This window comes from Pteropus alecto, unplaced genomic scaffold, assembly GCF_000325575.1.
Source record: "Pteropus alecto unplaced genomic scaffold, ASM32557v1 scaffold106, whole genome shotgun sequence".
Classification (NCBI taxonomy): domain Eukaryota; kingdom Metazoa; phylum Chordata; class Mammalia; order Chiroptera; family Pteropodidae; genus Pteropus; species Pteropus alecto.
Genome location: NW_006442103.1, coordinates 18,776,996 through 18,790,857, shown reverse-complemented (window position 1 = coordinate 18,790,857; position 13,862 = coordinate 18,776,996). Strand labels below are relative to the sequence as shown.

Genomic DNA, 13,862 nt, shown 5'->3' with positions numbered 1-13,862 from the left:
ACAGATGGGTATTTACTTTCTCTTTACTGTTTTTTTCTATAGTTGTTAATGACTCAAAATAAATTTAATATGAAGCACCATGTCATAAACTTAATATGTCATCATTAGGTGGTGTCATGACTCTCCCTCTGTCAACACTGAAATTAGTTGTGAATTGGGGCAACCAACTTTACCAGAATTGATTTTCTCATTTCTAAAACATAGGTAATATTTGTGTCTTCCTCACAAGGTTCTTGGAAGAAGTAAGAGTAAGATAGAAAAGTAAGACAGTGAGGGCAGATACATTCGTTAGATCACTCCTTTCTGTCGGTGGATGCCGCAGAGTAAGCATGGTTAGTCGCCACTCCAGCAGTCGTCACATCTAACTCAGATCCTCTCAAGGAGCCCGAAAGCCCCCGAAGCTCTTCCTGGAGGGTCTGAGCTTTGAAACAACCGATGAGAGTCTGAGGGGCTGTTCTGAGCAACGGGGAGCACTCACAGGCTGTGTGGTGATGAGAGAGATCTAAACACCAGGGCTCCAGAGGCTTTGGGTCTTTCACTTATGCCACCGTGGAGGAGGTGGACACAGCCATGAATACAAGGCCACATAAGGTAGATGGGAGGGCCGTGGAGCCAAAGCGGACTGTCTCCAGAGAAGGCTCTCAAAGACCTGGTGCTCTCTTGTCTGTGAGAAGAGCTTTGTTGGCGGTGTTAACGAGGACGTGCGAGTGCTCGTGTCGGCAGCACACGCTAAAATTGGAACGACAGAGAAGACTCCCACGGCCCCTGCACAAGGATGACATGCAAATTCATGAAGTGTTCCGTATTTTCATTGTATTTTGCTGAGTTGCTCTAAGAAAGAAGAAGATGACATGGAGGAATATCACCCAGGAGAGTATTTTGAACAGTATGGGGAAATTGAAATGACTGAAATCAGGACCGAGCAAGGCAACGGCGAGAAGAGAGGCTTTGCTTTTGTAACCTCTGATGACCATGACTCTAGACAAGTCTGTCCTTCAGAAACAGCACCCCATGAACGGCCACGACTGTGAAAGAAGGAAAGCCCTGAGTGAGAGATGGTCAGTGCTTCACCCAGCCAGTGGTCCAAGTGGTTCTGGAAACTTCGGTGGTGGTCGTGGAGGTGGTTTTGGTGGGAGTGACAGCTTTGGTTGTGGAGGAAACTTCAGTGGTCGAGGTGGCTTTGGTGGCAGCCATGGTGGTGGAGGACATGGTGGCAGCGGGGGTGGCTATAATAGAGTTAGTAATGATGGAGGTAATTTTGGAGGTGGCAGAAGCTACAGTGATTTTGGTGATTACAACCAATCTTCAAATTTTAGACCCATGAAAGGAGGAAACCTTGGAGGCAGAAGCTCTGGCTCCTATGGTGGTGGAGGCCAGTGCTTTGCCAAACCTCGGAACCAAGGTGGCTGTGGTGGCAGCAGTAGCTAGGGCAGGAAACAAAGCTTAGCAGGAGAGGAGAGCCAGAGAAGTGACAGGGAAGCTACAGTTTACAAAAGATTCGTGAACTCAGCCAAGCACAGTGGTGGCAGGGCCTGGCTGCTACAAAGAAGACATGTTTTAAACAATACTCGTGTGTACATGGGCAAAGGACTCGAGGACTGTACTTATGACTAATTGTATAACAGGTTATTTTAGTTTCCATTCTGTGCAAAGTGCAAAGCATTTCGACAAAGGGTTTTAATGTTGATTTTTTTTGCACCCCTGCCGTTGATTGCTAAATATAATATCTGATTGTGATGCTGAATAAATGTGTCTTTTTAAAAATGTGCCATTTAAAGTTAGTCTACTCTGAAGCTATCTTGGTTTATCACTCCAACAGTGTGAAGTTAGATTTCCCTCAGGGTGTTGCCAAGTTCCATTTGAAATTTATTTACAACCTGCTTGGGCACAGAAGCCATTGTCTTCAGAAACCTTGGTGTAGTTGAATTGACAGTTACTGTGTTGTGATCTGGAGTTCACCATTAAAATAGTCACCCAAGCAGAGTCATGGAGTTTATTTGGTAATTAATGATTGTTGGCACATCCTATGCAATATATCTAAATTGAATTATGGCACCAGATAAAATCATAGATGGGAATGAAGTTTGTATATCATCCGTTATCATGTGTAATCAATAAACTATCCTCTTTAAAAAAATAAGATAGTGAATGTGAAACCTCTTTGTAAACTCTAAGTATAAGAGAAATATAAAGCAAAATAATTATTAGACCAGGGGATTTTCACTATTTTTGACCCTGAATACGGGGTTCTCGTCTTCTCTCCTCTTCTAATCGACTCTGGGCAAATCTTTTCATATCTGAGTGGCTGTTTTCTAACTGGTAATGCAGACAGTATCAATGTTTATGAATAATGATGATGTTCATTTGAATATGTAACAATCTGTAAACTATGATTGTTAGAGTCTCCAACTACCTACTAGCTATGATTCATTTATTTTGTTTCTAAACGAGACATTAATTAATTGAAAGCTGTCCGCCGACCCTGCAGATATAGCCCAGTAGAAGTACCTAAGTTGGATGCTGCCAGAGCAACTCGTTTCTGAAGACATGAGACTGTCGGGAGGGAATGCCTTCTATGATAGATCCAAAAACAAAATTAAAGTTAAAAACGATCACAAATTAATGCGATTAATTATTTGGCGATTGAGGATACTTTGGTCATGTAGGAAATCCATGTATATAGGGAAGGCTTTGCGCCTGTAATTACTTACCTTTTCCTCGTAGGCATCGGGCTTTTCCAGGTGAGACATGGCGGCCAGGCTCTTGGGGTTCCCGGCGTGCCTTGCGCTGCTCTTGGCGGGAAAGGTGACCTCGACCGGGGTCAAAAGGCTCCTGTCGCGCCTCCCCGGGCAACCGTTGACGGAAGGCGCATGCGCATCGGGCAGAGCGCGTGCTGCGTCGTGCTGCTCTCCTCGTCGCCGGCGCCCGTCCCTCAGACGTTACGTAATATATGTGTTTCCTTCTTTTTCCTTTCTTAACTTTATTGTTATTATTATTTTTTTGCTTTTAAATCTCTTTTTCTGTCACCTGCTACTTTTAAGTTTTTTAAAAGACTTAATGGCGAAACATTGGGAGTGGGGTGGGGAGTGTGAACCGAGTTATTTTTTCAGAACAGGTTCTTGAGAGTAGGTTAACTCTGGCGTCTAGTCCGGGCTGCGTCAGGATAAATTTAAACGTTTACGAGTAAATTAGACTCTTCCGTGAACTCTTCTAGCTGAAGTGTCTGATGGAGAAAATTGAAATTGGGACCCAAAAATGTGGAAACCTATCAAAATATCAACGCTATAATTGAGACATCAGAATCAGTCCAAAAAAAAAAGAAAAAAATGAATATTTTCTGTAGTCCTTTTATGGTTGTTTTTCGGAGTTGGACAATATGATATACCCAGAGTCACGCTCAAGTTCAGTGAAGAAAAGTGATCCGATTCGGTTGTTTTGAAACTACAGCTTTAAAACAATTAAAAGATTATTTTAAAGGGCTTGGCAGGGGCAGGTTTTCATTACTTAATACTTAAATGTGCAATGTTGTTAATGATTGAATACCATGAAGGAAAATAGGAGATTATACTTTTTTAAAAAATATCTTTTAAAGAGCTTTTTTTTTCTAAGAGCTTTCTTAATAACCTACTTATGTGAAGCTTGCCAGTCAAATGGCTTCAAATTAGGACCTTACTCAAAGGAGTCATACAGCAAAATGAGTATGTTTTTGAAGATTCCGTTTTAAGTGCAGGAGTCCTCTCATTCGGTCACAAAGTTCCTTTTGACTCTACACGTTGTAAAATAGAATATTATGGATAAAAATAACATCTGAAGTTAACGCTTGTGTTTGTGTCAAGGTGGAATTACAGAAAATACTTTACCCGAAGATGGCCACTGCACAATTGCAGAGAACTTCCATGGTAGGATTTCTTGTGTTCGAGTGCATTTTAATTTAACTAATTGTATTGGTTTATGAATTCTCAACTGTTTTTATATCTGCGAGTTAGAGTCAACTGTTGGAGGGTTTAATGACATCAGGAAACTCTGTTTTAAGAAATGACGCTTTCTGCTAAACGATTTTGAATGAATGGAGAAGTCTATTGGATGTTTGATGCGTTGCATTAAATTGCTGGTTCGGGTTCAGTTTACGTTAGATGTCAATGAATGTTGTTCTGTTGCTTTGATGAAATTATTATTCATAGCAGTCCATTCCTAGAAAATGAATGTCTGTGTCCCTCAGACAGATAAAATTGTCATTTTTGCATAGATCTTGCATTACAAAGTGTTACCTATCCATGTATTATGCATTTACAGACAATTAACCTGCGAGAGGATTTTAAAAAGGATTCTTAAGCACTCTTTGCATGTTATCTTTAGGCTGCTACCCTGGAAACACATTTGGAATAAAATATTAACCTCTTAGAAGCCACACTGACCTTCTGGGAATTACTAACCACTATGGTTATGAATTTTGGGGGGAGAGTACCATGCTTTTACAAAATTAGATCAGGAAGTTCAGGAATACTTAATTTTTAATAAATCTAAGTAAAATATTTTAATTTCCCTTGAATTTAGAGTGCATTGGTGTTCCCCAATAAGATATCAACTGAGCAGCAATCTTTGGTATTAGTGAAGAGGCTCCTAGCAGTTTCAGTATCCTGCATCACGTATTTGAGAGGAATATTTCCAGAATGTGCTTATGGAACAAGATATCTAGATGGTAATATAATGTTTATTTTTAAACTTTCTTTAAACAGTTACCTTTACTTTGGCTTGCTCTAAAACTATAATTTTTGACTTAGAGATTTTTTTATTAGTAACAGCTTTATTGTGATATAATTCACACACCCAACAATTCAGTCATTTAAAGTGCACAATACAGTGATTTTTAGTATATTCAGAGAGGTGTGCAAACATCACTGCTGTCGATTTTAGAACATTTTCATCACTCCAAAAGGAAACTCCATACCCATTAAGTCACTCTGACTTCCCTTAACCTCCCCAGTCCTAAGCAACCACCAATCTGCTTTCTGTTTCGATGGATTTTTCTATTTTGGACATTTCATATGAATGGAATCATACAATATTTGGCCCTTTGTGACTGGCTTCTTTCACTTAGCATAATGTTTTTAAGGTTCAACAGTATTGTAGCATGGATTAGTATTTTATCCTTTTTTATTAATGAATAATATTCCACATGGATATACCACAGTTTATCCATTCATCAGTTGATGAACATTTGGGTTGTTTCTACTTTTTGGCTGTTGTAAATAATGCCATATTCGTGTACAGGTTTTTGCGTGGACATCTAAGTGGTTTTTAAAAAGTATATTCAATACATTTGGAAGCACTTAATCATAAAATTTTTCCTCATTTTCTCAAGCATAATTTCATCTGACGTTACTCTTACAATGATGAAGTAAATAGATAAAAATATTATTTATAGCTTTTTACAGTGGTATTATATATTCTTATGTAAAAATAGTTTATACTACAGTAATTTGTTGCCCAGTACATATTAATGGACATAATATCATGCATAATATTGTATGCCAACTATGTGCTGGGTTATATGTAAAGTGCTATATTGTGTATGATATCTTCTAATTCACATTACAGGCCTGTGAGTTAGATAGTATCCCTGTTTTTCAGATAAGGGACCTGAGACTGAGAGATCTCAGTCCTTTCTCCTATATTACATGTTCCTTCTCTGCAGGGCTCTATCCAGTTAACTTGGCTTTTTACAAGTATTTTACTGGTGCATAGCAAATATTCTGAGACTCTTGGACAATAATGGCATAAAAACATTACATCTAACTTTAAGTATTCTGTAGCTTTTAAAACTAAAAATTTTCTATCCATCAACATGCATCCTATTCATTATGATGTCATTTTATAATAAGGATAAAAAGGTTAGTTGCTTCCATAAAACCTTTCTTCTTTTAATTATATTAATCCTAATCATCTGGAAATTCATTGCCATTAATAATATATCAATAATACACAGCTAAAGAAAGTAATCTTCACTTTAAATTTCTAGTTGTTTACTAATCTTAAGTAGCTCTATATTTATATCACCATTTTTGTGTTTAGATCTTTGTGTCAAGATTCTGAGAGAAGATAAAAATTGTCCAGGATCTACACAATTAGTGAAGTGGTAAGTAAAAGAATACATAACAATATAATATTATTTTTTTCTTAAGGCACATTTTTTTGTTCATTGTATATATTTCAGTGTTTAACACAGTTTTAATGATTCCCCCTTTAACACTGGATACCATTTTTTGCAGGTCTCTGGATTTTTGCATTAAAATTTCCTTTTATGCTCCATGTGAGCAGGTTTTCTTTTCCTGTTATTGTCCCCCATTATTACTAGCTGTCAGATATTTTCTATCCCCCCTTCCATCACTATCAACATTTTATATTTCTGCCTCATTGTTTGTTTTATTATTTTAATCTAGTTAATAACAAGAGAACTTTAATAAGAAAATTTTATATTATTTAGTAATGAAATAATATGAGACTTATTAAAAGAACTATTTTCTGGAAATGAAATACATTCAATCTAAAAATGAATCCTGGATTACTTTTTAGGATGCTAGGATGCTATGATGCTTTACAGAAAAAATATGTAAGTCAGTATCTCTTCATCTTTTTTTTCCAGTTTATATTCCACAAATGTAACATCACTTACCATGTAGTAAAACATTAATTTAAACTAACTTGGGCATAGGTCAATCCAAGTTTCTGAAAGTCTGGATATTTGAGTATTTTAAAGACTAATATTCAACTCATTTAAAGCTAATAGAATTAATACTTAATGAATTTTGCCAAGATAGTTTTGGTTAATTTTTAATTTATCTTTATTAATAACACATATTAACTTACAAAAACTTAATGAATTAAAAAGTCTTAAAACACTTTAGTCATTAGTTTTACATGCCTCTGTAAACTTATTTATATTAATTATTTAATAGATTATTTTTTCTTGAGCATTCAAAAATAAATTTCCATGTAGTCTCGGTTAAACTGTCACAAATTCTGAATTAGTGAAATTTCAATTAATAAGGTTTTACTATAGATCGTAAGTTTTTGTATACTTATTATATGTTTATGTCAACATATATAAAGAAGTTAAACAAATTTGTGAAAAAGATAGGATTTTATCTATGGTCAGTAACCTCCCTCATTAAGGCATTAAACATTTAATATTTATTAAATATCGAGTGCCTATTATGTGCTAGGTATGTATTCTAGGTAAGAGCTGAGTAAGCTTAATAGTAGTGAACAAGACAAAGAGGGTCCCTTCTATAGGGGAAAGAGAGTCAATACAACAAGGAAGTCATAATTTCCAATAGTGTTAAAATGCCATTAAAATTTTTAGAAAAAGTGTGTGGCAAAGGGAAAGGTGGGGTATCTTTCGGTAGGGTGGTCAGAGGACCAACTGTGAAGAGGTGACATTTAAGCTGAGACTTGAATGAGAAGAAACCACCCTGGCATTAATTTTGGGGAGAGAGTATTCTGAGGGGAGCAGCAAATGCATAGAGCTGGAGGGAAGTTTGGAGAGTTCAGGGACCAGAAAGAAAGCCAGTACGACTGGAGTGCAATGAGCAGTGAGGGAGAGCGGTGTGAGAGCAGCCTGGGGAGATAGGCAGGGCCAGAGCATCCGGGGTTGTGGAGGTAAGGAGATTGGATTTTATTTTAGGTGCAAATAAAAGTCATTTGAAGGTTTTGAGTGAAAATATAACATCATTTGATTTACATGTTAAATTAAAAGAAAAATCACTCTGGCTGCTATTTAGAGAATATACTGTGGAAGAACAAAATGGGAATTAAGGAGAATAACACTTAACCTATTACTGCAGTACCGGTCAGAAAAAGGGGGTCTGGGAGTGGCTTAGATCAGGATGGCAGAGGAGGAGAAAAGAGAAAAGATTTAGGCTATATTTGGCAGTAGGTCTGATTGGACTTGTCAATGGATCAGTCGTGGAGTATAAGCAAAAGATCCAAATCAAGGATGACTTAGATTTTGGCACGTTACTTGAGTGAATTCCTGTGATTCTCTGTTCCTGTGGGCTCCAAAGCCTCTTCCCTTTACTATATGAGCCAGGCCCTGAACTCTACTTTTTCTCCTTTCAAAATTTATTCTCATATTTATAAGGTTTAATGTGTTCTTTCACAATATATATATTTTCTTTGTAACTGGCAGTAATTTCCCTGTTTGCTTAAGTAAATGACGTGAATTTCAACCTTTAGTAAGTCAACTAGAAATACATGCTTTGGAGAATAGAGAAGGATACATGAGGTATATGTTGCTTTATATGCATCATATGAAGTAAGATTATTTCTTATTAGGAATAAATGTTGAAATAGGACAAAGAATATTTATGATCCATCATGAAAAAATATTTTATACAATAAAAGTAAGATTTTTGTTCTTTGTTGTATTTCAGCTAAGGATGGTTGTTCTAGCTGTAAGTATTTTTAAATTGTATGTTCTTTTTTTAAAGACTGTCAAATTCTGCCTTGTTTAATTAAATATGCTAAAACCATGAATTAATTATGTTGCTTTATTCAAACAACTGATCTATTGAATGGAAAAAAGTAACAGATTAGTAGTTTGGGGGTCATTTTGTATTTTATTTTGCTGAGTTCATTTAATAGTTGAGTCTAAACATCTAATTTAGTTCTTCTTGAATATTTAGCCTTGTATAACTCAGTTGTAAATTATTTTTAAATAGGTATACACCAACCCAGAAGACCCTCAGGTAAGTGTGCTTAAGTTAGTAAAGAAACATAAGCCTCTAATATCTAAAAATAACTTAAATTATAACATCTTATGCTTTTAATTGAGCTTTAATGTACTTTCTCATAATATATTTTCACATTCGAACCTCATAAAGACTTTTTTGAGGTAAGACAGAGCTTGTCTTATTATCTTTAAACAGATTAGTACACTTCCTATAAAAGAGATTATGTGACTGATCCTAGGCCACAAAGCCACAGACCATTAGAAATAACCTAACTCTCCTGATTTCTGGTTCTTTACAATATTCTTTTTATAGAATTATGAAAGGGGTTGAGTTTGAGAAAAATTAGAAACTCATCCTTAAGCTTTGATTGTTCATCCCAGTCCAGTCACATTTACCTGTTCATCTGACAACTAAAGTAAGGATGACAAGAAATAAAAGGAAAAACCAGAAGAAACAAAGGGGAAAATCTGTTAAGCACTTACTGTTGTTAGGCTTTGTTCTTTGGGGCTTTCTATGCATTACCTCAATGATTCATCACAGCCTTCATGAGGTAACTATCATTATCATGCCTACTTTATAGGTAAGGAAACCTAGATACAAATTTTCTTGCCTGTGTGGCAGAACCAGAATTTAGACCTAAGAAGGCCAGTTTGTGATCTGGTTGCTTAATCATTACAGTATAGCTGTTATAATACAGTGTTTCATTCTGTCAGGGAGAAGCAGATTTTTAAGAAAGAAAGAGCTGATCTCCATTCCTATGTGAGCATTGAAATGTAAAGAAAGCAGTAAAAGTATTAGAGCCTCAAGAGATCTGGGAATGTGTCTTGTTGATACTCATGCCTGAAATTAATGCTCAATATATGTTCATGGTGACAAAGAAAATCACATTAGCAAAAACTATGAATTAGTTGATTGTTCAGAAAACGATTGTTAGGGAAATGTTCATTTCTTTCATAGTTGCACATTTTTTCTTTTTGTACAAGAGAACCCTTTATTGAATGCTTGGTATACCAGGAACTTTATTAAGGGCTCTGTATAAATTATCCTATTTGATAAATATTCACAACCACTAATAAGATAGGTACTATTTTCAACCTCTTTTATTAGCTAGGGAAACTGAGACAGAAAGCTTAAATGACTTGCTTGTGTTTACTGTATAGCAAGGATTTAAGCCCTTTGCTTAGTCGTTCTACTAAAAGAGGTTTGCTGCCTCCCTTACCTGCCTGCTGAGGAGCTCCTTCTCTCTGGTGTATGTAACATACATTGCAATGAGCGGGAGAATAAATCTCCAAGAGCGAAGCCCCAAATCCCAAACCATGGGAGTTGACTTAGGACGTAAAAGTTTCTGTGGACCAGTAGGGATTAACATAGCAGAAAAAAAATGTTAAGTAAATGTTAAGAGTCATACAAAAGTAGTATATCAGATACATAACTGCAATGTTTTCTATTTAAGACAATTTCAGAATGTTACCAATTTAAATTCAAGTACACCAGTAATGGACCAATCATGGACTTCATAAGGTATTGTTCTATAGGTTTTTTTTTTAATATATTACCATTTATTCATATTAATACTATATAGCTGGACTTCAGGATTACTTCTGAAACTTCTCGGACATCCCCAATTAATCATCAAGGTGTGGCTGTATTAAATATCCTTGGAGTAGCTGCAAGCTAGAATTCTGTGGCTAATTATATGTTATTTTAATTGTGAAACATGGCCAAAGAGTAGGAAAGCTATTGTATGCTTCAGTGATTATAAACGTATATAATTATATTTAATTACGTAAATATAATTAAAATGCATCATTTGTTTCCTTTAAACATCTTATATAAAATGCATATTCACTTATGTAAAATTGTTATTTGTTTATAATAATGATATTAACCGTGATATTAGTGATATTAAATTTTTAGTAACAGTGACATTAAAATACATGGTAACTTTCAACTTAATGTTATAATCAAAATAAGAATCTCAAATAGTAAAATACGAAGTTATGTTCTTCGAAGCTATAGGTGTCATAAAAGAAATTAATGTATGATTCTCTTCTAGTAAAAACCAAAGCAGTGAATCTAGTATGTCATCTGCTGACACCAAGAAAGCCAGTATTCTCCTCATTCGCAAGATTTATGTTCTAATGCAGAATCTGGGACCTTTACCTAATGATGTTTGTTTGACCATGAAACTTTTTTACTATGATGAAGGTACTATTTGCAATACATCCTGTTTCAGTTGGTGCCTGTATGTTTTATTATTGTTGAAACAGTGGGTTTCCATCCCAAATATTTTTAAGGAACTAAATAAATTGTTATATATTTTTTGAAATTATAAAATTTACATAGAATATCAGTATTTGAAAAAGAAAGATTTGAAAAAATAGGCTTTAAAATACATACAAACTTCTGCAGTGATGTGAATATATCCATGAGAGGTACAGTCTCACTCATAATTAAAGAAATGAAACAGTGAGATACCATTTTTCACTAATCAGATCAGTAAAACTTGTAAACTCATTATTGGCAAGGGGGTCAGGGGAAGCAGGCACTTTTGTACACTCTAGAGAGAATGTTTATAGGTACAATATTTTTACAGGACAATTTGGCAGTATCAAAATGTTAAATTCACATTCTCTTTAATCCAAAAATTCTATAGCTATAAAAATATCTTGGGACTGTACTTACACAAATATGCAAGGTTATATGTATATAAGGATTTCATTGTAGCACTGGTTAAAATGGGAACAAACTGGAAACAACATTGAGTGTCCTTATTAGAAGAGTGAGTAAATAAATTATGGTGCATCTATGTAACAGAATACTGTGCAAGCTACTAAAAAGAACATGTGGATAAGTTATCAAAAAAAATATTAAAACAGGTTAAAAAGATGTTAAAAACAGCTAGGTACAGAACAGCATGATCTAATTTGTGTTTTTTAAGGATATGTATATATTATATATATGAAAATTACATGTTTTACATGTGCAGTATTTTCTAAAAGAACATAAAGCAACAATGTGACAACTAACATTTATTGAACACTTACTATATGCCAGTTGTGTTCTGAGCACTTGGCACGGTTTAATTCCTATGAGGGAGGTACTATTATTTTCCCCATTTGACAGATGAGGAAACTGAATTAAGGATGACAAATAATGTCCTTGAGGTCACACAGTCAGTCAAGTGAAGGAAAAAAAAGGTTACCCTTAGGGAATAAAGTAAGAACTTGGAGATGGTAGGAGATAGCACAATAAAAATATTTTTTATTGTATGCTCTTCTAGAAGTACTATTTGAAATTTCTTTAATCTGCATATATTTTTGTAATAATAATATTTTCTTTAATTTCATGAACAGCACAATTTTATACTTACTTTTTCGCAGTTACACCCCCAGATTACCAGCCTCCTGGTTTTAAGGATGGTGATTGTGAAGGAGTGATATTTGAAGGGGAGCCTATGTACTTAAATGTGGGAGAAGTCCCAACACCTTTTCACACCTTCAAAGTAAAAGTGACCACTGAAAAAGAACGGATGGAAAATATTGATTCAGCTATATTATCACCAAAGCCATTAAAAACACCACTTCAGAAAATTCTCATGGACAAGGATGATGGAGATGATGAACAGGAGCATTATATAAGTGTAAATATATTTAAAGAAATATAAAGTACAGTAATAATAAATGTTTGACTCAATTCTAAGGACTTTAAAGCACTCATTTATATAAATACTGTATCATAAATTCAAGGTTGGAAGGGACCTTAAAGGAGGTATAGGCTTGTTTTAAAAGACGAATGATAAAAATATACAGCTTTCTCAAAATGTGTGATGGTCGTTTGAGGGCACCGAATTAGACATGTTCACACAACAAGCTGCCACTCTGTGGCTCTCGGATTTCCAGGTAGACATTAGCATACATTCCAAATATGCCCCAACCTGATTTAAAACTTGAGAAAGTTTAAAAGCTTTCTGTCTTGGTGCAAGCATTGTTTTCAGAGATTTAAAAGAACAACTATTCTGAATGAAGTAGGGAATGATCCTAGACGCCCAGCCACCCACCACCCGACCTGCTCTGACAGTGGACTCTGAGGAAACCCCTTGGTCTGGAGCATAGTTTGAAAACCTACTCCGATCCCCCAGCTAATGCTGGAGCCCTTGTCACTACACGCCTACTAGCTGTGCTTGGATTTCTTCAGGGCCTGGAAAGTCACTGTCCTGAAGCAGCCTGGAAGTTCCTGGAAGGCAGAGGAAGTGTCTTATTGCCCTCCTGCTAGCGCTTAGAATCACAAGTGTGCAATCTCAGTATTGGTTGAATGAATGGATGAATTTAAATATAAAAAAGCTTTTGTTGTTGCCTCACTCCCAGAAAATCTTTTATCATCAACATGATTGTTCTTTAATCTCATCTTCATTGTTTTCTCAGCTCATTTTATGCTAAATTATGACCTCAGTACTTATATCTAGAGACTGAGGATTCTGATTGGGGCTCTGTGGCCACATCCTCATAAATAGAAAATTCAATTTTCGACCAATACAATCAAAGAAGAAATCTTTTTCCTAAAACCTAAATCCCAGTCTTGCTTTATAAACAAATATGTCTGTGATTTATGTAGCATTCTTTAAAATATTTAAAGCTCTTTGACACATGTCACAAGGAGAAGTTTAATTATACATTAAACTTGTTGCTGTTTCTACTGTACCATGACTGAGCTTATCCTTCACTAACTCCTTGAAGAGGGTTGGGCAATAATCAGAGTGTATGCCAACATGTGTATGGAAATTCCAGAGCTATAGAAGTGGCAGCTTGTTGTGTGAACATGTCTAATTCGGAACCCTCAAACAACAGTAAGATCTAAGTGTTCTTAGAACCATCATACTTTTTGAGGAAGCTATACATTTTTATCATTTGTCCTTAAAGCAACCCTGCAAAATAAAGTGTTTTATACTTTGCCTGGATAAATAAGTTGCCTCGATATAGTAATTATAGGACCGCTTTCTTTCTAGCAGGCATAAGGTAGTTTTAGTGAAAACAGATCTTTTCATAAATACTTCTACCAAGTTGTTTTAGTTTTTTTAAAGTGTCCATTTTTTTCCTTCATGTAATTATGTAGGATGATTTACATTGAAAC

General features: G+C 35.3%; 1 protein-coding gene and 2 pseudogenes across 1 annotated transcript in view; all 3 read left to right on the top strand.

The window, feature by feature from the left end:
- The first annotated feature begins 313 nt into the window (after window positions 1–313).
- LOC112486186 lies at window positions 314–1,531 on the top strand (annotated as a pseudogene).
- On the top strand, window positions 710–810 carry LOC112469170 (annotated as a pseudogene).
- A 2,294-nt stretch (window positions 1,532–3,825) lies between the features above and the next one.
- Window positions 3,826–13,862, top strand: part of HORMAD1 (HORMA domain containing 1) — a 14,616-nt gene continuing 4,579 nt past the window's right edge. The window contains exons 1-9 of the mRNA XM_006919836.2: window positions 3,826–3,899; window positions 4,555–4,699; window positions 6,073–6,136; window positions 6,574–6,610; window positions 8,433–8,453; window positions 8,721–8,747; window positions 10,186–10,253; window positions 10,789–10,940; window positions 12,116–12,379. Coding sequence (XP_006919898.1) covers window positions 3,867–3,899; window positions 4,555–4,699; window positions 6,073–6,136; window positions 6,574–6,610; window positions 8,433–8,453; window positions 8,721–8,747; window positions 10,186–10,253; window positions 10,789–10,940; window positions 12,116–12,379 — 811 coding nt within the window. The 5' untranslated portion in view covers window positions 3,826–3,866. The remainder of the gene's footprint in view (window positions 3,900–4,554; window positions 4,700–6,072; window positions 6,137–6,573; window positions 6,611–8,432; window positions 8,454–8,720; window positions 8,748–10,185; window positions 10,254–10,788; window positions 10,941–12,115; window positions 12,380–13,862) is intronic.